This window comes from Dipteris shenzhenensis, chromosome 24 (assembly GCF_047967505.1).
Source record: "Dipteris shenzhenensis isolate YYH24624 ecotype China chromosome 24, Dip_SZ_1.0, whole genome shotgun sequence".
Taxonomy (NCBI): domain Eukaryota; kingdom Viridiplantae; phylum Streptophyta; class Polypodiopsida; order Gleicheniales; family Dipteridaceae; genus Dipteris; species Dipteris shenzhenensis.
Window position 1 is genome coordinate 19294120 of NC_141619.1, and position 21523 is coordinate 19315642.

The 21523-nt window shown below is 51.9% G+C and overlaps 1 protein-coding gene and 1 pseudogene across 2 annotated transcripts in view; one reads left to right on the top strand and one right to left on the bottom strand.

Annotated features, from left to right (window-relative positions):
* Window positions 1–20251, bottom strand: part of LOC147886329 (uncharacterized) — a 79902-nt gene extending 59651 nt beyond the window's left edge. For both annotated transcript variants that reach the window (XM_087395490.1, XM_087395489.1), the window contains exons 1-2: window positions 20167–20251; window positions 19158–19236 (exon numbers count right to left, since the gene is read on the bottom strand). Coding sequence is in view for 1 of the 2 variants with exons in the window: in XM_087395489.1 (XP_087251615.1) it covers window positions 19158–19236; window positions 20167–20192 (105 nt within the window). In the remaining variant the exon portion in view is untranslated. The remainder of the gene's footprint in view (window positions 1–19157; window positions 19237–20166) is intronic.
* On the top strand, window positions 5935–7600 carry LOC147886330 (uncharacterized; annotated as a pseudogene).
* Window positions 20252–21523: the final 1272 nt, after the last annotated feature.

Genomic DNA, 21523 nt, shown 5'->3' on the forward strand with positions numbered 1-21523 from the left:
ACATCACTTTATTGTAAACTTCAACCTAAAGGCAAGTAGAATAATAAAAAAGGCATCTTAGGTCCTAGCCTTCATCAATCCACAAGTGTGATTGCTCAGTTATAGCCTCTTCGTTGGATAGGAGGCACAATTTAGGGAAGGGGAAGTGGGGGAGGGGAGGCGGGGGGAAGGAAGGGGTGGGTATTGAAAATAATGTAACCCTATGTCCACCCTACTTCAATTCACCACTCCAAACCTTATACAAAGGGATCTTTTGTAACAGCTTCTTCTACGCATACCGCAGCTGAAGCAGCTAAAGGAGAATCTCAACATGTGTTTAATAAAAAATGCTTTGTAATGCTACTTATCACATACACAAGTGTTTTATTTATTTGGTTTGGACTACTTGAAAGATCTTTGCAAGCAGGTGTTTTTGAACATATTATGTGTATGGCAACCTACTTCTATATCATGATCAACTAAAAACAGCAGCAAGCGTTTGACTTTGTAATGCTTTCTTGAGTGAGAAATGCATCATAATTGATCGCCAAACACCATGTACCGAGAGCCTATTGCATTGTGCACACAATGGGGCGCATATTTGCCAAAATCCCCTCTCAAGGGTTATGCACATAATCGCTCACCAACACCATGTACCGGGAGCATATTGCATTGTGCACACAATGGAGCACATGTTTGTGCCAAAAGCCCCTTCAAAAACCCTCAAAAGCGATGCTCATTCATATGCAAGCCCTAAGTATGCTAGCAATAAAGTGTCTTTCCACCTACAAGTCTTCACAAGTTCCTTATAATGCAAAAGACACCTGCAAAATAACCTCCCCTTGGAGACTAATATGATGGGCATTGATGTAAACCTTTCCATTTTTTGAAGGATTGCACTCAAATCCTGGACATACACACAGAAGAGCGAAACATGATCCTTCAATGATGCATCCTTCCACACGAAAGAGCCACCGTCATGGAAAAAGCACATAAGGAGTGCCGAGTGGTCCTTTTCCACCAATGACAAAGTAAGGACTATGGTGGGGTACCCTATACACAGATGTTGAAACATTAATATAAAGCAAGACCAGCTGCTCCTGCGAGCCCTCCCCCTCCCTCCCGCAACCTCTACCTCCCCCTAGCTCCCCCCCGCCTCGACCACCCTCACCCCCCTGCCTCTCCGCCCTCACCCCCTCACCCTCCGCCTCACCCCCGCCGCTGCCGCCTGCGCCCCCTCGCCCTCCGCTCTTACCCCCTCGCCCCCTCCGCTCTCACCCCTCGCCTCTCCGCCTCACCCCTCGCCTCTCCGCCTCACCCCTCGCCTCTTCGCTCTCACCCCCTCGCCCCTCCGCCTCACCCTGCTGCGCCCTCACCCGCCCTCCCCCGCCCTCTCCCCTCGCCTCTCCGCCTCATCCCCCTCGCCCCTCCGTCTCACTCCGCCCCCACCTCGCTACGCCTCACCCCCCCCTCGCCTCTCCGCCTCACCCCCCCGCCCCCTCGCTTCGCCCGCCCCCGCCCCCCACTTCACTCCCCCCCGCCCCCCACTTCGCTCCCCCCCCCCCCGCTTCGCCCCCCCGCCCCTTCGCTACGCCGCCCCCCCTCCCGCCCTTCCGCCCCGCCCCCTCCCACCCTCCCGCCCCGCCCCGCCACCCCCATTCCCACCTCTTCACCTCACCCGCCCTCCATCCTCAGCCCCCACCCCTCGCCACCTCCGCCTCCCGGCCTCCCCCCCTCGTTTCCACCGCCCTCCACCCTCCATCCTTCCCGCTCTCCGCCTCCGCTCTCCACTGCGCCTCCGCTTCCCCCACCCGACTCACGTCGCCCCGGTTCGCCTCACCCGTCTTCTTCACACCCAGGCTCCACCCTCCCGCATCTATCCCCCCTTTTTTGGGTGGCAGCCTCTTCTTCATCGGAGGTCTCGCAGTTTGTCTTGACGGTATGGCGGCTCCCTGCCCGGAACCGGAAGCCCAGTCGGAACCTCCCTCTCCAGATGCCTACCGCGTCATCTTGACAGAGCAACAATCGTCTCGGGTTCAGGAAGTTGCCAATGACTTTGCCCTTACCTCTGTTTATGACAGAGTCATTGGACATTCCCCCTCCAGATCAGCCATCAGGGACTGGCTCCAGTCCACTCTCATGCTAGAGGACGGCCATATTGAGGAGGTGGCCCTTATGGGAAGGGGCATCTTCTGGCTCAAACTCTCCAATGCGAAAGCTGCGAGCAACCTGATTGCTGGTTCCCCCACGTCTGTGGATGGAAAGATTATTATGCTCGTCCCTTGGTACCGTGGATTCAGCGCAGCGGATTTTGATGCTTGGTTCCGTATACCTCGCCATCCAGTGACGCTAGTTTTTCCAGGTCTTGCTGCTGAGCTGCGGCCGATTGTCAGGGACCTAGGCTCCCACTTTGGCTGGGTTATGCACGACACTTTCGCCGACGCGGTGACTACGACAAGAGCCCCCCGTGTCCGTGTGGCTGTGGCGGACCCTACAACTCTCCCTGCAGTGATCGAGATCGTGACACATGCCGGCAGCATCACCCAGAGCATGCTAGTCACCGGACAGCCATGCCAGTGCCTGAGGTGTCACGGCTTTGGGCACTTGGCTGCTGTTTGTCCACGATTCGCCAGTTCCTCTCGGCCTCCCCCGCCCCCTCCCCCTCCGCCCCCTCCCCCCCTCCGGGCAGCCACGTCAGGAGGAGCAGAGGCAGCCGGAGTCCGGTCCAGAGTTAGCTGGCGGTTGGACTGAGGTTAGAAGGAAAAGAGGAAAGAACAAGAAGATTTCTGATAAACGCAAGGAGGCAGAGGTTACCCAACCTGCAGCAGCACCTCAGAGACCTGACAGGCAGCCGCCCCAGGGTCCTGGGAGAGCTTCTTCTTCGACGGTAGCCCGCCCTCCATAGCCTCAAGTCCCCCTCTCTTCCGCTCCCCAGCCCCTTTCCACTCAGTCCCAGCCCCTTCCCCAGTCGCACCCCCCTTTTCCCGACCCGCAGCTTCAGCCCCCGCCTCTTCCTCCTCAGTCTCCTCCTCCTCCTCCTCAGCCCCAGTCCCAGGTGCATCCCCATCCCCCCCCGGCCTCTCTCAGCTCTCCTGCAGAGTTAGCTGTACCGATGGTTCCTCAGCCGAGGGCAGCCCCCACTCCCCCTCCTCCACCCCCCCGCTAGTCGCCTCCGTGGAGTCTGAGTCGCCTACCCCCCAGCCACCTCCCCCTTCCCCTCCACAGGCAGGACACCCTGAGTCTACACCACCACTGGAGCAGCCTTCCCTGTCCGCTAGCCCCTCACTTGCAGACTCTGGTGGGCCTCAGCTTCAGGAGAGAGAGCTTCCTCGCGACTTTTACAGATCTGGCCCCTGGGACTACTTGGATGTGGCCGACCTTGGGACCTTCCCTGCTTGTCTCGACATCAGTATCTTCCTGCTCCGCAAAGGGGCGGATGGGAAGATAGCAGCCTTGGCCCCGAGGGATGGCCCTAGCTTTGCTTTCACGTTCCTAAGCGACGGCACCGAGACTTGGACAGACGACTCGGTCTAGGAGGCTCTCAGAGAGCAGACGCATGCTCAGGTTTGCTCCTGGATAGGCCCGTCCGGTGGGCAGCTTCTCAAGACTCAGTGGTCCGAGGGTGACGTGCGCCTGCGATGGCGTTGCGCCGCCAAACGCTTCAGACTGATTGTGATCCTCATGCCCCCTCTGTCATGGCCCCTCCCCCAAGATGTCAGAGCCTGGACCCCTCAGAAACTCCGAGCCTTCTACTTGATGACTACTTCAGAGATCTCGAGCTGGCTCGAGAAAGCATTTGCTCATGGCACCAAAGGCCTCTCGCCTTTGCTAAAGGTGTTGAAGAACGGGCAGGACGACCCCGCCTCCCCCTCCAAACCTTCTCATAAGCGTCAGCGGCTCCACTCCGAAATGTCAGCTTCTTCATCGACATCTGCCGCAAGTAGACAGTTGTTCGCAGCCTCCCAGTCCTCACCATGAGCCTACACCTTGTCTCCTGGAATGTGAACGGGTTTCATTCTTCTGGCACCCGTGGTCCTAGGAAGCTCATTTTGAGACAGGAACTTCAGCCAGCAGTGATTGGTCGTTTGGATGTACTTCTGCTCCAGGAGCACAAGCTTTCTGTGGCTCATTCCCGTAGCTGCGAGAAGATTCTCCCTGGACGTTCTCACACTTATTGGGAGCCCTCGATCGGCGCACAGGGGAGGAGTGGAGGTGTCTGTATTTCCGTGTGCGAGCAGTTAGCCCAGGGAGTTTTTGGTCATGGCTCGTTGATCCCAGGCCGTGCCCTTTGGGTAGGCCTGGAATTGGAGGGTTCCAGAATAGGAATCCTCAACATTTATGCTCCCACAGACCTCCGGTGCAGAGCCACCTTCTAGAGGACACTCACAGGGATTCTCCCAAACTTGGATTCCTGGATTGTTGGAGGTGACTTCAACAATCTGGAGACCTTGAAGGACCAGCAGGGCAGAGGACTAGAGTTTGGCATGTCTCAGACAGAGCAGTCCGCTTGGGACTCTTTTATCTTCGCGACAGGAGGTAGGGACAGCTGGAGAGACCCGTCCTTCCGTCGTTGGCACGGGAGCTTGGACTTCTCGTGGGGCTTCCGCAGGGAAGGAGGCAGACTCCTGGAGAGGCTGGATAGATTTTATGTCAGTGATTGGGCCATCAGCAGAGGCGGTCAGGCAGGTATAGTTCCAGGGACGACACTTTCCGACCATTCACCTGTGCTCTTATCATTAGACTCGGCAGCTCAGGCCCTTCCCCCCCGCTCGTGCCAAGTCCCGACTCCATCTTCCACTGTTACGCTGAAACGCGTTTCAGAGCCCAGCCAGGCCTGAAACGCCGTTTCAGGGACGAGGCGTTTCCTGAAACGCGTTTCAGGGCCCGAAACGTTTCGGGACCCTGAAACGGCTGGCTGAAACGTTTCAGCCAGCCTGAAACGCGTTTCAGGTTGCTGAAACACCGCGTTTCAGACAACAAATGTTGCCAAGTCTCCAATGTCTTGCGAGATGCGCCGCAAGCCCCGTTTTCTGCCTCCTTCCACTCCGATTTTTGCCTCCTTCCACTCCTTCAGCCTCATAGTTCATAGTCCATCCATCCTCAAGGTTTAGGGGCCCTCCTTCAGCCCCATTCACTCCTTTCCTCTCCTTTCTCTCTTGCAGCCTGCTTCAGCCCTCCATCATCATCTTCTCCCCTCCAGCCCTCCTTCAGCCCTCCTTCAGCCCCCTCTTTCAGCCCTCTCTTTCAGCCTTCTGTTCCCTCCTCTTTCAGGCCCCACTTTCAAGTTTCAGGCTTCAGCCCTCTCTTTCAAGTTTCAACCCTTGGCTCTCTTTGCAGTTTCAGCCCCCCTTTCAAGCAACAAGCTTCCAAAGTTCCATGGCTTCAAGACACCCTACCCCTGAGTCTCATTTGGAGGTAGAATTCACCCAATCAGATTTTTGGTGGAGTCAAGTCGATCTCCTGGGTGGCTACGACTCCAAGAAAGGAGGCACTCACAAGTTCATGTACAGGCGTTGTGGATTGAAAAGAGGTGGGATTCCTGATAGGGTGAAGGCCCATCTTCTTGGCATCAAGGGAGAGGGGATTACAATATGCACTGAAATATCCGAGGAAGAGAAAGCAAGGTTGGCACGAGAGGTCGAGGCATTTCCTTCCGCGAAGAAAGCTAGGACTATTGCATCCACTGGTGGAGGAGCTACTTCAGGTGCTCATATGGCTACTGCAAAAAGGAGTCCTCTTCCCTCTGCTGCTGCTACTACAATTTCATCTTCTGGGAGTGCACATGTTCTTGGAGCTACAGGTTCTACTCCTATTGCATCTCCTTCACCTCTCCCACCTACACGAAGGCAAAGCACTCTTTATACTGCATGGCATCCACAAAGGAAGGCACAGGTAGATGCAGCCGTGGCCCGTTTCTTTTACTCGAATGGGATTACTTTCAATGTGGCACGGTCTGCTTATTTCAAGGAGATGGTGACTGAAATTACAGCCTTTGGGCCCACATACACCCCTCCCACTTTTGATGCATTGAGGGGAAAGCTTCTAGAGGATGAGGTGAAGGCAGTTAATGAGGCCATTCAGCCTGTTAAGGAGAAATGGCATAAGTATGGGGTCACTTTGGTAGCAGATGGCTGGAGTGATGTACGTAGTCGATCACTAGAGGGTATTTTGGCATATTGCAGAGGATCTTCTTTGTACATACACTCCATAGAGTGCGGAGTACAACAAAAAACAGCAAATGTTTTGATGCAGATGTGGGCAGATGCAGTGGAGTATGTGGGCCCGTCTAATGTTGTGCAATTGGTTTCAGATGGTGAAAATACCAATAGGGCTGCAGGTGCATTATTGGAACAAAGGTACCCCCATATTCAATGGAGTTCTTGTGTTGCCCATTGTTTGAATAATTTGTTGAAAGACATTGGCAAATTACCTTGGGTAAAAATTGTAATTGATAATGCAAGAGAGATAGCTGGGTTCATTACACGCCATCATTTTTCTCTCTCTTTGTATCGCACCTATGCAAGGAAGGAGCTTTTGAAGTATGCAGAGACAAGGTTTGCATACAATTATGTGATGCTTCGCAGACTCATTGAAATGAGACCTGCTCTTAAGCAGGTTGTGGCAAGCCCACAGTGGGATGCATGGCCCACTTCAAAGCAGGCTCTTGGGATATTGGTGTACGATTTGTGCATAGGCAGCGATGACTTTTGGGCTGATGCATCACACTTGTATGACTTGTGTAAGCCGATTGTCTTGTTGCTAAAAAAGGTTGATGGAGACATGCCTTTTATTGGCAAGGTATATGAGGGGATGGATCGCATGATAGAAAATATCAGAGTGTTAGAGAAAGATCCCCACAGGTTGAAAGAGCTAGAGGAGTTGGTTGTGACTAGGTGGAATCAGTACTACTCTCCCATTCATGCGGCTGCATTTGTGTTGGACCCAGAGTTTCAACACAAGGCAACTGCACAACAAAGTGATGCAGAGGTGGTCCGTGGTTGGAACCTCACTCTTCAGAAGATGGTGCAAATGCCAGAGGCTCGCCGGACAGTGAAGGACCAGCTCGCCAATTACCGCAATAAGGAGGGCATATTTGGATGGCCAGATGCCCAGCATGACAGGTAATCCTAACTCATTTAAATTCTTAAATTTTACTATTTAATGATTCATAATTTTCAGATTTCATGAGCTTTGCCATATATCTGAATTTTATGATCTTTCAAATTTCAGATTTCGAGTTGGGTCTGTTACATGGTAGGAGGATTATGGAGCTGATTCCCCACAGCGGCAAGCGCTTGCCATTCGGATTCTCAGCCAAGGTTGTAGCTCCTCCTCTTGTGAGCGCATGTGGAGCAGCTTTGCCCACATCCATACAAAGAAGAGGAACCATCTTAAAGCGCACAAGGCGAATGATCTTGTCTTTGTTAATGCAAACTTGCGTTTGCTTAACAGGATAAGACAAGAGTACACTCATGACAAGTTCATTGGTTTTCATAAGCCTGATGACACCCTCACTGATGATGATGAGGAGGGGGAGGATGATGACGACGACGACGACGATGAGGAGATGGCAGTGGAGGAGGAGGAGGAGGAGGAGGAGGAGGAGGAGGAGGACTCTTGAGCAGCTGAGCTATCTAGATTCGAGAATCTACATTATGGATTTTGATCATATCATCAGTGATGTAGCGGTTGGCCTTAAGGCTTAGAGCCTAGGCTTTTGGGAATCTGAATTTTGTACTTTTGACTCTTGAGTCTTGAGTCTTGACTCTTGACAATGAGACATAATAATATATGAATCATATATTATATTGCCTTTGGCATTTTGTAACTTGTCAATCTTCAGCTTTTCTCATTGATTTCAGATTTGTCATTTATATTCGTAATATGTATTATGTATTGCTCACTGCTAAGTTAACTTCTAAGCTCCAAGTTCTAAGTTATAATTTGTAACTTGTTCTAACTTCTAACTTCTAAGTTCTAACTTCTAAGTGACATTGTGCCATGTGGTAAGTATTATGCACTATATTTTAACTTTTAAGTTACAGGTAGGCTGTAGGCTGTAGCATTCTAAATGTGTGTGTTCTCATCTCCAAACTCCCTTTTCTAAACCTCCCTTGCTGACATGGCGTTTCCCCGTTTCAGCCCTCCCAGAAATCCCGAAACGTTTCCGTTTCCGTTTCCGTTCCCCGTTTCCCCGTTTCCGTTTCCCCTAACTATGCCATCTTCTCGAGGGAGGACGTGCGCAGCAGTATCGGCAATCTATGGGACAGAGATTGGGGCGAGTGCGTGGATCTGGTTGATTCGGTGGCGCAGGCTTTGCAGGAGTCCAGCCAGATTTGCCAGCTCGCAGCCCTACACGTTCGACAGGAGTGGTGGGGCAGAGAGAGAGCTCTTCGGAGGGACCTCGCTTCCATTCGGCGACTCCAGCAGGCAGCCCCGGGCTCAGAGGAGCTTCGGATCCAGCCCCTCGAGCCAAAGCCCTTCTTGAGGAGACTCTCCAGCGCCGTTCAGAGTTTTCCTATCACGCCTCTCTCTCTTTCTGGGCTCGGAATGGCGACCGGATGTGCAGGGAGTTCTTCAGGACGCATGGCCAGAGAGCAGCAGGTGATCAGCTACGAAGTCTTAGGACAGCGGAGGGGCACATCGTTACTGATCCGGGTGAGGTCTTGGGGTTGGCTACCGACTTCTACAGGACTTTTTTCCAGCAGGAGCAGCTTGCCCCTCGCACTCGACGCTCCCGTGAGGAGGTGTGGAGGCACATTCCATCCCAAGTCCAGCCCAGCATGCAGGCTACGTTGTTGGCACCGTTCACTACGGATGAGATGTTGGAGGCCTTAATGGCCATCGACGGGCAGAAATGCCCTGGCGAGGATGGGCTATCCCGAGCTTTCTTCACCTCCTTCTGGGATCAAATCCATCAGCCCCTCCTAGCAGCTCTTCAGAGGATTTTCAGCAGCGGATATATGCCAGAGAGCCTCTCCTCGGGACTGATTTGCCTCATCCCGAAGGGAGGAGATCGACAGGAGATCCGTCAGTGGCGCCCGATCACCCTCCTCACCACTGCCTACAAAATCCTTGCCAAGATTATCAGCGCCAGAGTTCGGCCTCTACTTCCAGACCTCATTCATGACACTCAGACAGGCTTTGTCCAGGATCGCAGTATCCTGGATAATGTCTTCACCTTCTCAGAGGCGGCGGAGTGGGCTCAGCACAGTGGGTCACACTTAGCATCCTACTTCTCGACTTTGAGAAGGCCTACGATCGAGTGGACTGGTCCTTCCTGGAGGGGACTCTCGAGCGACTAGATTTCCCAGCAGGATGGATTCACGGTATTTCAGCGTTATACAGGACAGCTTCTAGCAGGGTCATCATTGGCGGCAGGATGGGAGAGCGTTTTCGTTTGGAGAGATCAGTGCGTCAGGGCTGCCCCCTTGCTCCTTACCTGTTTCTCTTCTTCGCCAAGGCTATGACATACTACCTTCGGGCGAGGTCTACCGGGATCCGGGGTGTTTGCCTTCCCCTCCGGGAGGACACAAAGCTCCTGGACTCGGAGTATGCGGACGACACAGCACTGTATGTCCAAGATGATGAGATGATGTTGGAGAGGGTGAGGATGGCCCTAGAGGTCTTCTGTTCGGCAGCCGGTGCGAAAATCAACTGGAACAAATCAGTTGGTTTTCTCACAAACCCCGGGGCGTGCTCTCAGTGGGGGAGGTTTTTGGGTTTAAGGTGGATCCCACGGCGACAGACAGCTAGATATCTCGGCTTTCAGGTCGGCCTGGATATCTCAGCAGTTTCTCCCGGTGCTAGATTCCATTCGACGGAAGCTGGCTTTCTGGAGCACTGCTAAGCTCTCCCTTATAGGTCGTGCCCTGGTAGTCAACCAGGTCCTCCTAGCCACGGCTTGGTATGTGGCTTCCTGTTGGTGTTTCTCGAGATCCAGCGTGGCACAACTTAGGAGGTTGGTTCGGAACTTCCTGTGGTCTGGGGGGGATGGTCTCAGAGATACCAAAGCCAGGGTTGCTTGGCAGACAGTCATTCTTCCGCAGGCTGAGGGTGGCTTGGGGGTCATCAATCCAGAGCTTTAGAGTCAAGCCCTATTGGGCAAGCTAGTTATCCGCGGTTTGACCCCGGGGGGGCAAACGTGGAAGATGTTACTTCAGCAGGGGGTCGGTTCTTGTGTCCCGCGCCGAGGTGGAGTGGCTATCGTCCCTCAGGTGGATCTTCACTTCCGCCCCGCTCACTCAGCCCCGCTCCCCACTCGTTCGTAGCCTCCTCATGGTTTGGAGGCGGCTCCGCCTCAGTCTCATGCAGTCCCCTCCTAGCTGTCAGGAGGAGATCGATCGCCCGCCGCTTATCTGGAACGATCAGGTCAGAGATGCCGAGGGCCTTCAGCTGGGGGAGAGATCACACATCAGGTGGGACGGCTGGATGCGGGGGCCAGCCCGGTCCCTTCGAGTTTGGAGCGACACGTACAGACATTTGGAGACCGCTGATCTTGCAGACGCAGTTGGAGGTGCCCGTGGAGCTCAGGCGAGACGTACGGAGATAGACGGAGCGATTCCAGCTGATTGGTTGGTTCCACCCAAGTTTCAGATCCTCATGCCTGGTGATGACCGTTGGCTGGGACAGTTCACCCCCCGTGGCATCCCACTAGTGGTTGCAGGTCAGATGGACGACTCCTCTGTTTCCTTCTTCGCGATTATGGGGGATGGCCAACTCAGGAGAGAGAATGTGCTCATCGACCCCCTACTCCCATGGCAGAGGGTTCGAGTCGTAGGCCTCGTGGGGAAGGTTTGGCGGACCGATCCTAGCATAGAGCAGGATCATCTGCAGCTTTGGCGACTCTGGCACTGGGAGGAGCGGGCCTTGTCAGAGCTTGATTAGGACCCAGGAGAGTGGAGATGGCCAGAGATTGTGACAGGTCAGGGGCCGACCTCTTTCTTTGCCTACAGCACGACATTGGGCAGGCGAGTTCTCGGGAGGATGCAGAGCCGCCCTCCCACCCAGCGGCCCAGTTGGTATGCACAGGGTATTTCCACGTTATTTTTGCAGGCCTTCTAGAAGGCCTTGTGGGAGAGCTGGCGGCCGCGGAAGATCTCCTACTTCCTGTGGCTTCTTCCCCACAAAGGTCTTCCAGTGGGGAGCTGGTTGCGGCAGATAGGTCAGGACGGACGTTGTCAGATCTGTCATGAGGACGAGAAGTCACCAAAACACTGCCTATGGAGTTGCACTCGCGCCCAGGAAGTGTGGAGGATCCTTACTCGCGCAGCACCGGAGCTAGGATTGATCACTTGGGGCGCGTTCTGCTGGTGCAGCACCGCACCTGGTTTTCATCACTTATTCGAGGCATGTCAACAGGACCCCGCATTCCTTATCACACAGGGGACGTGGGGGCCGCTCGAGAGCATCCCGCCGCACCTGGTAGAGGCTGGCACAGGAACTCAGGAGAGGCAGCCAGTCTGGGAGAATATTAGCAGCATCGCAGGATGGCACATTTGGGCCTCGCGCTGCGCGCAGATCCTCGGTGGCACCTCCTTATCGACTGCCCAGATCATGACTGACATCTGGAGTGAGATTATACACACCCTCAGAGGCCAGTGGGACCAGATACAGGGGGACTCCCGGGCCGGCCGGGAGAAGCGGAGACGTTTCCTTCGGGTTTGGGACACACAGGGCCTCTTCTTCGAGCATACTTCGCAGGGCCTTCATGTTGAGACTAGGCATCTCCAGGGGTGGCTGGCCGACCAGCTCCCACGCAGCAAGGGGGGCCAGAGGGGGTAGGCTGGCCGACCAGCCAGGCTTTGGCCGACCAGCTGGTCGGTCCAGTTGGCTCACCGACCAGGCTGGTCGGTCTAGGCCATCTGGCCGACTCCCCCCTGGCCTTCCCTATAAAAGGGACTCCCTCCCTTCACATCCCTCACTTCTCCCTGCAGCTCCTCAAGGCCCATGTACACAGCCTGCTCCTGACCATCCCCATCAGAGCCTCCTCTCAGCTGCTCAGTTGGCTGCCCACACTCCCGCAGCAGATCTTCCTTCTTCAGGGCTCCTGCCTCCTCGCTCCAGGCCTCTACAGTTCCCTTTGTTCCAAGGTTCCTGCCTCTTCACCCAGGCTCCTTCAGCCTCCTCTTTTCTAGGCTCTTGCCTCCTCGGTTCAGGCTCCTCTAGCCTCTTCACTCCCAGGCCCCTGCCTCTTCGCTTCAGGCTTCTACTGCATCCGTGCTCTCACGCTGCAGCCTTCTTGTGACCCCCTTCTTCTGTTTCAGCTTAGCTTCTTCTGCAGCCTCCTTGTGCTTCCTTTCCTCTGCTTCAGTACAGCCTCTCCTGCAGCTCCTGTTTCATATCTTATTCAAGATATCTTGTATTTCAGTTGCTGCCCTGGATTAAGGGCTGAGTTACAGCAGATCAGTTGTGGCACATTTTGTTATCTCTAGTGTTCTCTGTGTGGTTCTATAATTTCAGTTTGTTTGCATCTTCCGCTGCCATTTTTAATATGGTATCAGAGCGTATTCTCAACAAACTGAAGGATGGTGCGCATCCGGGCGGTAGGTGCAAAGGTCTCCCCATAGTCGATGCCGGGTCGTTGGGCATAGCCTTTAGCCACCAGCCGAGCTTTATACTTGTCGACAGAACCATCAGAGGCGTATTTTGTTTTGAATATCCACCGGACACCAATTACGGAACGGTGTGAGGGACGAGGAATCCCGGGATCAACAAACTCAGCAAGATCATAAGATTCCAATACAGACGCCATCTGAATTTTCCAAAGAGAATAGTTGGTCCCATCTAACTGCCGAGCATCTGGAAATGTAGGAAGAGTGGGAATACGTACAGGCTTGTCAGACTCTTGAAAGAAACTGGACATAGGGGGAACGCGAAGATCCGGAGTAGAATCCTTTGTTTCATCAGCCATAACTGAAACCAGGGAGTGGACAGCAACCAGGGGCTGATGAAAAGATCAAGGTCTAGAACAGGGCTGCCGACAGGCAGCAAAAATATATATATATATAGGGGGGGAAGAAGAGAGCTCTGTAGTCAGTGGGAAAGAGAGTTGCTGACGAGGACAAGCTTCTTCAACTTCATCAATATAGGAGTTCCAAGATCAAAGAGTATTCTGGTGCTCTCATACCATATTAAAAATGGCAGCGGAAGATGCAAACAAACTGAAATTATAGAACCACACAGAGAACACTAGAGATAACAAAATGTGCCACAACTGATCTGCTGTAACTCAGCCCTTAATCCAGGGCAGCAACTGAAATACAAGATATCTTGAATAAGATATGAAACAGGAGCTGCAGGAGAGGCTGTACTGAAGCAGAGGAAAGGAAGCACAAGGAGGCTGCAGAAGAAGCTAAGCTGAAACAGAAGAAGGGGGTCACAAGAAGGCTGCAGCTTGAGAGCACGGAGGCAGTAGAAGCCTGAAGCGAAGAGGCAGGGGCCTGGGAGTGAAGAGGCTAGAGGAGCCTGAACCGAGGAGGCAAGAGCCTAGAAAAGAGGAGGCTGAAGGAGCCTGGGTGAAGAGGCAGGAACCTTGGAACAAAGGGAACTGTAGAGGCCTGGAGCGAGGAGGCAGGAGCCCTGAAGAAGGAAGATCTGCTGCGGGAGTGTGGGCAGCCAACTGAGCAGCTGAGAGGAGGCTCTGATGGGGATGGTCAGGAGCAGGCTGTGTACATGGGCCTTGAGGAGCTGCAGGGAGAAGTGAGGGATGTGAAGGGAGGGAGTCCCTTTCATAGGGAAGGCAGGGGGGAGTCGGAGAAGGAGGCGGAGGAGAGAGAATAGGAGGTGATGTAACGGGGGACGAGGCAGGTGGAGGGAGAGAGGGCTCCGGGGCATCGGACGGATCTCCAAGAACAGGAGGAGAGTCGGAGGATGGCGGAAGGACCTGCTCGTCGAAAAGGACATCCCTGCTCATGGAGATAATGCGGCGGCGAGGATCATAGAGGCGATATCCAGTGGAGACGGAGTTGTAGCCTACGAACAAGAGCTTGTGGGACTTAGGATCAAGCTTTCCACGATCAGATTTAGGAATATGAACATAAGCATCACAGCCAAATACCCGAAAATGGGAAACATCGGGCTTAGATCCATAGTCAGCCTGATAAGGGGTCATGCCTGGGACTGCTGATGTCGGAGAGCGGTTAAGAGTATGGATGGCGGTCATCATGGCCTCGGCCCAGAGAGACTGAGGGAGTTGACTGTGAGTTAGCATGGTCCGAGCCATTTCAACGCCGGTACGATGTTTACGTTCAACCACGCCATTATCAGAAGGGGTACCTGTGTTGGCAAATTCCCGTTTGACACCATGACTACTCAAGAACCGATCAAACTCGAGAGAGGTGAACTCACCCCCCTTATCAGCACGAAGAATTTTGAGGGAGTGATTGGATTCTTTTTCCACCATGGCTAGCCAGGTCTGGAAACGACTGAAAGCCAGATCCTTGTGGGAAAGAAAATAGATCCAAGAATAGCGACTGAAGTCATCAACAAGGAGCATGTAGTACGAGGCTCCCCCCAGTGACATAATCTGCATAGGGCCACATAGGTCAAGGTGAACAAGACCAAGCGGAACGGTGGCACGGCGAGAGGCATGATGGGCGAACGGCTCGCGATGTTGTTTGCCCAATATACAAGAGGGATAGAGACCTTGGCGAGTGCCGACGTTAGGGAGGCCGAGGACAAGCTGATCACGGAAAGCACGATGGAGAGCATCAATGTGTAGATGACCAAACCGATGATGCCAAAGGTCGCCAAGAGAGGTTCCTGTAAGGGAGGGAAGGGCGACAAGCTTGTAGATACCATTAGTAGAATGGCCGGTCCAAACCGGCTGTCCGGTAGCACGATCGCGGATGGTAACAGAGGCCGCTTCAAACTCAACCTTCATATTGTTTTGACAAATCTGATGAACCGAAAGGAGATGAAAGCCGAGAGACGGAACATAAAGAACACGAGAAGAGTGTTTACCCCCTTTGCCATCAGGAATAATATCAAGAGAGCCCTCTGAATGAACAGGAATAGAGTGCTTATCGCCGATGCACACACGACCAGAATGAGGGGTGAGATCCTGGAGCAGCGAGGAGGAGGGGGTCATATGCCGAGAGGCCCCACTATCAACAACCCATTCACGAGCATTGGAGCTATGGAGAGCCAATGACTCTACTGCAGGAAGGGGTACCGAATTCAAGAGCTCAAGGTGAACAAATGCAGGAGTGGGAGTAAGGGAGGCATCAGCCGCAGCGGCCAGGGGTGCGTCAGCTCGTTTGTGTTTGCGGTAGGGACAATTGCGCCAATAATGGCCAGGAGTGCCACAGTGATTGCAATTACCTTTGGGAGCAGGACGGTCACTGGAGGGAGCCTCGTACTACATGCTCCTTGTTGATGACTTCAGTCGCTATTCTTGGATCTATTTTCTTTCCCACAAGGATCTGGCTTTCAGTCGTTTCCAGACCTGGCTAGCCATGGTGGAAAAAGAATCCAATCACTCCCTCAAAATTCTTCGTGCTGATAAGGGGGGTGAGTTCACCTCTCTCGAGTTTGATCGGTTCTTGAGTAGTCATGGTGTCAAACGGGAATTTGCCAACACAGGTACCCCTTCTGATAATGGCGTGGTTGAACGTAAACATCGTACCGGCGTTGAAATGGCTCGGACCATGCTAACTCACAGTCAACTCCCTCAGTCTCTCTGGGCCGAGGCCATGATGACCGCCATCCATACTCTTAACCGCTCTCCGACATCAGCAGTCCCAGGCATGACCCCTTATCAGGCTTACTATGGATCTAAGCCCGATGTTTCCCATTTTCAGGTATTTGGCTGTGATGCTTATGTTCATATTCCTAAATCTGATCGTGGAAAGCTTGATCCTAAGTCCCACAAGCTCTTGTTCGTAGGCTACAACTTCGTCTCCACTGGATATCGCCTCTATGATCCTCGCCGCCGCATTATCTCCGTGAGCAGGGATGTCCTTTTCGACGAGCAGGTCCTTCCGCCATCCTCCGACTCTCCTCCTGTTCTTGGAGATCCGTCCGATGCCCCAAAGCCCTCTCCCTCCACCTGCCTCGTCCCCCGTTACATCACCTCCTATTCTCTCTCCTCCGCCTCCTTCTCCGGCTCCACCCTCGTCTGCTCCTCCTTTGGAACCCCGCTCGGTATGTGTTCCGCGATGGCTCATTGATACTCTCCGCTCCTCCGGTCTTGAGGATCCCTACTCCGAACCACACCCTGATGATGGGCCTCGTCGCTCTCATCGCCATCCCCCACCGTCCTCTTCTGATCCCCTCCATGTCAATTACGCCCTTATGTCTCGCATCCTCGCTACTCGTGAGCCCACTGCCGTTCCTCAGGCTCTGGCCCAGCCTCATTGGAAACAGGCTATGGAAGCGGAAATTCATGCTCTTCTTCAGAACCACACCTGGGACCTTGTTCCTCGTCCCTCACACCGTTCCGTAATTGGTGTCCGGTGGATATTCAAAACAAAATACGCCTCTGATGGTTCTGTCGACAAGTATAAAGCTCGGCTGGTGGCTAAAGGCTATGCCCAACGACCCGGCATCGACTATGGGGAGACCTTTGCACCTACCGCCCGGATGAGCACCATCCGAACGATCCTTGCTCTTGCAGCCCACCATCAGTAGCCCATCTTTCAAATGGACGTCAAATCTGCATTTTTGAATGGTGATCTTCATGAAGAGGTATATGTGGATCAGCCACCCGGCTTCATTAACTCTCGTTCTCCTTCCATGGTCTGTCGCCTTCGCAAGGCCCTCTACGGTCTCAAGCAAGCTCCTAGGGCCTGGAATCAGCGTATTGATACCTTCTTTTGCCACCAAGGACTTCATCGCTCTCTGGCTGATCCCAATCTTTATCTTTTTCATGAAGGACAGCTTCATACCTTCATCATTCTTTATGTGGATGATCTAATCCTTACTGGGAGTCATACCAATCATATCCTTGCCATTAAAGTTGCTCTTCAAACTGAATTTGAGATGACGGATATGGGCCTTCTCCATTTTTTCTTGGGTCTTGAGATTTGGCAGACTAAGAGGGGGTATTTTGTCTCTCAGCAACGCTATGTTCACGAGCTCCTCGAAACTTTCCACATGGCTGACTGTCGGCCCATCACTTCTCCCATGGATCCCAACTCTAAACTCTCTGCTTCTGTGTCCACTGCTTATCCTGATGCCTCCCTCTACCGCCAGCTTGTTGGATCTCTTCTCTGGCTACTTAACACTCGACTGGATCTCGGCTTCTCTGTCGGCACCCTCAGTACCTTCATGCAAACCCCTTCGCTTTCACATTGGCAGGCTGCTCGACGTCTCCTCCGCTATCTTCAAGGGACCTCTACTTTCGGGCTCCTATATACTGCCGGTATTTCCTCTCCTTCCCTGCTCACTCTCCGAGGTTGGAGTGACTCCGATTGGGCTGGCGACCCCGATTCTCGCCGCTCTACCACGGGCTATGTTTTCTCCTTTGGCTCTGCAGCTATCTCCTGGTCCAGTAAACGCCAACCCACGGTCGCCCTATCTTCCACCGAGGCTAAGTATCGGGCTATGTGTAGTGCCACCTGTGAGGCTGTGTGGCTTCGGCGCCTTCTTCTCGATTGTGGTTTTCAGCAACCCGCTCCTACCACAGTTTTTTGTGACAATCAAAGCTGTATTGCCCTTGCTCGCAATCCGGTTTTCCATGCTCAGACAAAACACATTGAAATTCAGTACCACTACACGCGAGAGAAGGTTCTTGACGGTACCATTGTGCTCCTATTCAGCACCACTTCCGACAACGTCGCCGACATATTTACCAAACCTGTTTCCCCTCCCCTTCTCCAACGTCATACCAGCTCTCTGGGTCTTGTGCCACACCCTGGAGCTGAGAGGGGGTGTTGAGACTAGGCATCTCCAGGGGTGGCTGGCCGACCAGCTCCCACGCAGCAAGGGGGGCCAGAGGGGGTAGGTTGGCCGACCAGCCAGGCTTTGGCCGACCAGCTGGTCGGTCCAGTTGGCTCACCGACCAGGCTGGTCGGTCTAGGCCATCTGGCCGACTCCCCCCTGGCCTTCCCTATAAAAGGGACTCCCTCCCTTCACATCCCTCACTTCTCCCTGCAGCTCCTCAAGGCCCATGTACACAGCCTGCTCCTGACCATCCCCATCAGAGCCTCCTCTCAGCTGCTCAGTTGGCTGCCCACACTCCCACAGCAGATCTTCCTTCTTCAGGGCTCCTGCCTCCTCGCTCCAGGCCTCTACAGTTCCCTTTGTTCCAAGGTTCCTGCCTCTTCACCCAGGCTCCTTCAGCCTCCTCTTTTCTAGGCTCTTGCCTCCTCGGTTCAGGCTCCTCTAGCCTCTTCACTCCCAGGCCCCTGCCTCTTCGCTTCAGGCTTCTACTGCCTCCGTGCTCTCAGGCTGCAGCCTTCTTGTGACCCCCTTCTTCTGTTTCAGCTTAGCTTCTTCTGCAGCCTCCTTGTGCTTCCTTTCCTCTGCTTCAGTACAGCCTCTCCTGCAGCTCCTGTTTCATATCTTATTCAAGATATCTTGTATTTCAGTTGCTGCCCTGGATTAAGGGCTGAGTTACAGCATATCAGTTGTGGCACATTTTGTTATCTCTAGTGTTCTCTGTGTGGTTCTATAATTTCAGTTTGTTTGCATCTTCCGCTGCCATTTTTAATACTTCAGTGGCGCTACTCACCACCTCTCTGGCTGTTCATTCACACTCGCCTGATCCCTCCGTGAGAGAGAGAGCTTTACTTTTTGTTACCTTTTGGGCTGCGTCCGATTTGTGAACGCAGCCCGTCAGCTGCAATGCTGACCTCTTGTATCTTGTTTTCGAAGTAATATAATTAGCACTGTTTTTTCGGCCAAAAAAAAAAAAAAACACAGATGTTGAAAGGCGATGCAAAAGATGTGATGCATGCCAATGGCTAGGGAGGCCGACTTTCTGTCTCCCAACTGCACAAATGTAAGGTAACAAAAACTTCCAAAGCTTTATACAAATTGTGGTATTTTTAAAATCATCCCTGCAAGACGTACAGTACTAGAAAAAGTATTCACCAGAGAGTTAGCTTCTATTCATGGAAATTGTGAATAATACAATTTACAATTGAAGATAAACAGTTGTCCACATAATGCAAATAAAACTTATGCTACAATACAATAAGAGAAGCTCAGTCCTTCGGAGAGGGAGAACTAACCTCGTAGTTTTTGAAACACCAATTTTCAAAACTGTCGATTCCCCATGTGAGAAGAGACCTTGGACTCAAAAAGATTCTTCTATTCAAACAGCAAAATTTTAAAATTCCTTTCTCCATGTATCTTTATCTATGTGCCTAAAATTAGAATTGTGAGCGGGCATGTGCACACTTTCACCCACATCTACCTGTGAAGATAGGAACCGTTTGGGCACATTGAATACAGAAAGGCATCACCTTTTATGCACAATTTGTTTCCCGTGGATCAATGAATTGGAAATTTGAAGTTCACCCCACGGAATAGAAAATTTAAGTTTATACCAGATCTCCAAATAAATCCCCTCATAATACAATAAGCCCACTCTCCAATGCCTTCATTTGGAAGTCACTATTCAAAGAGTCGCCTACTTTAGACTCCAACGACGACCAAGTAGCGTTTCACAGTGAGTCCCCTGCACCGCAAGATCTATTGTTGTACGGTACTGAAAACACTCCTATAGACTTCCAATATAGGGCATAATACATATGCAAGATCTAAGTATGTCAAGAATAACATGTATGTCTACCTGGAAGTCTTAAAAAGATCCTTAGTAATGCAAAAGACGGCTGCAAAATAACCTCCCCTTGGACGCTAATATTATGGTCATTGCCGTAAACGTTAGAGGATTTTCCATATAATATAGCCTGTGAACTTCTTAAGAATAACGGACTAATTTGACTCCATCTCCCATCATGCATGGCATCCTATGTCACATAAACCATAGATGCCATCTTTGCAAATTCCCTACCATGTTTAGCGGTAAAGTCGATTTTACCAAAGCCCAAAATGTAATCCTTGATGAGCAAGCGCTACATATATCTTAAGCGGAAAGATGCTCCCAATAACCTCAGGAAAACGTTGAAATGTACGTTATAGATGGCTCTGAGTGGTAGACACGGTTTCTTTTATTGAGAAACAAAATGCAATCACTTTTAAGTCCACGTACTTGAGGTCTACGCTAAATCCACTTACTTGAGGTCCGACCCGCGCATTTGCATAGGCTTTTAGCAATCGACTCATAAGTGTTGCCACAGTTACGTCCACCATCAAAAATTCGGAGTGCAGAGTTTTCAACGCATGTTGGACCTACAAAGTAAGGTTCAGGAGCACGGAGATGGGCAATACGACCACGCGAGCTCGAATAGGAGACGAAAATGTGTGGAATCCAGTTTTGAACAAACGAGGGGAGGCAGGCAAAAAAGAGAAAGGAAGATAGACGTTGAAAGAAGCAAATACCTGAGGACAAAAGGGTGAATCAGAGCGAAGGCAAGTGACAAAGAGAGGTCGACGGAAGGGGGGGAGGCTAGGAGGGGGAAAAGGCGATAATGGGTTGGAGCTTGTTTTGAGGATTGGGGTGGCAAAAGGCAAAATGCAAGCTTCCATGGTTTCACATCACATATGTGGATAACTCTCATGCACAAGTATCATATCACCCAACATTCATAACTCGCTCTTTGTATTGGCTTTCTAAAGTTCTTTTGCCAGCCTCTTTCTTAGGCCTTAGTGATGGTTGTGTTTTAGAGATGCCAAAATCAATTTTGGCTTCTTTTTATATTGCGAATTTTTTGTATTGTTGCACGTGTATTGTTCGTAGGTTGGTGAGCACCAGCCGTTCTTCACCATGTGGACAAGCCCATTTGCTCGCACTTCATTTCACCATTTTCGGGCTCACACATCCCGGTTTCTCCTCTCTTTCTCCATTGTGGCGTTGTTTTAGCCGATCTGCCTATGCTTCATTTCAGCATTTATGGGTTTGTTCCGGTTTCTCCTCTCTTTTTCGATTATGGCATTGTTTTCACGTACGATGATAAGGCAGGGATGGGAGGAAACGTTTGCATGGACCTGCGAATGCCAACACCATGCGTTTGGGCAAACCCTTGAATGCAAATCCAATCTCGTGCAAAGATTTGGGGATGCATGCGACGATTTACTGAGGAAGGTGTTTCGTACTTGCTTTTCGTCTATAAAAGAGACCTTTTGGAAGATTGGTCCTTCGTAAAGGTTCGTTGTCTGTGAGTTTTCTGTCTAGTTATTGCAAAACATCACTCAAGTTCAGAGTTGAACATGCAAGAGAAGGATGGTTCAGCAGAATCTATGGATACTGGGAACAACACCTTTCAGAGGGGTTGATCACTTTTTCTTCCGTTCATTTCGTTTCACTTTCATTTGACCTTTGCTTCTATTTTGAAGTATTGATATTGATTCATGCGTTCATGCTATTGCAGAAATGGTGGAACAAGTCTTTGGAAAAGCTGTTGTGGAAATTGAGAATGATGCGATGTATTTTGCTAACGGTTTGTAGTGTTCATCCACTATTTGTGATGTATCT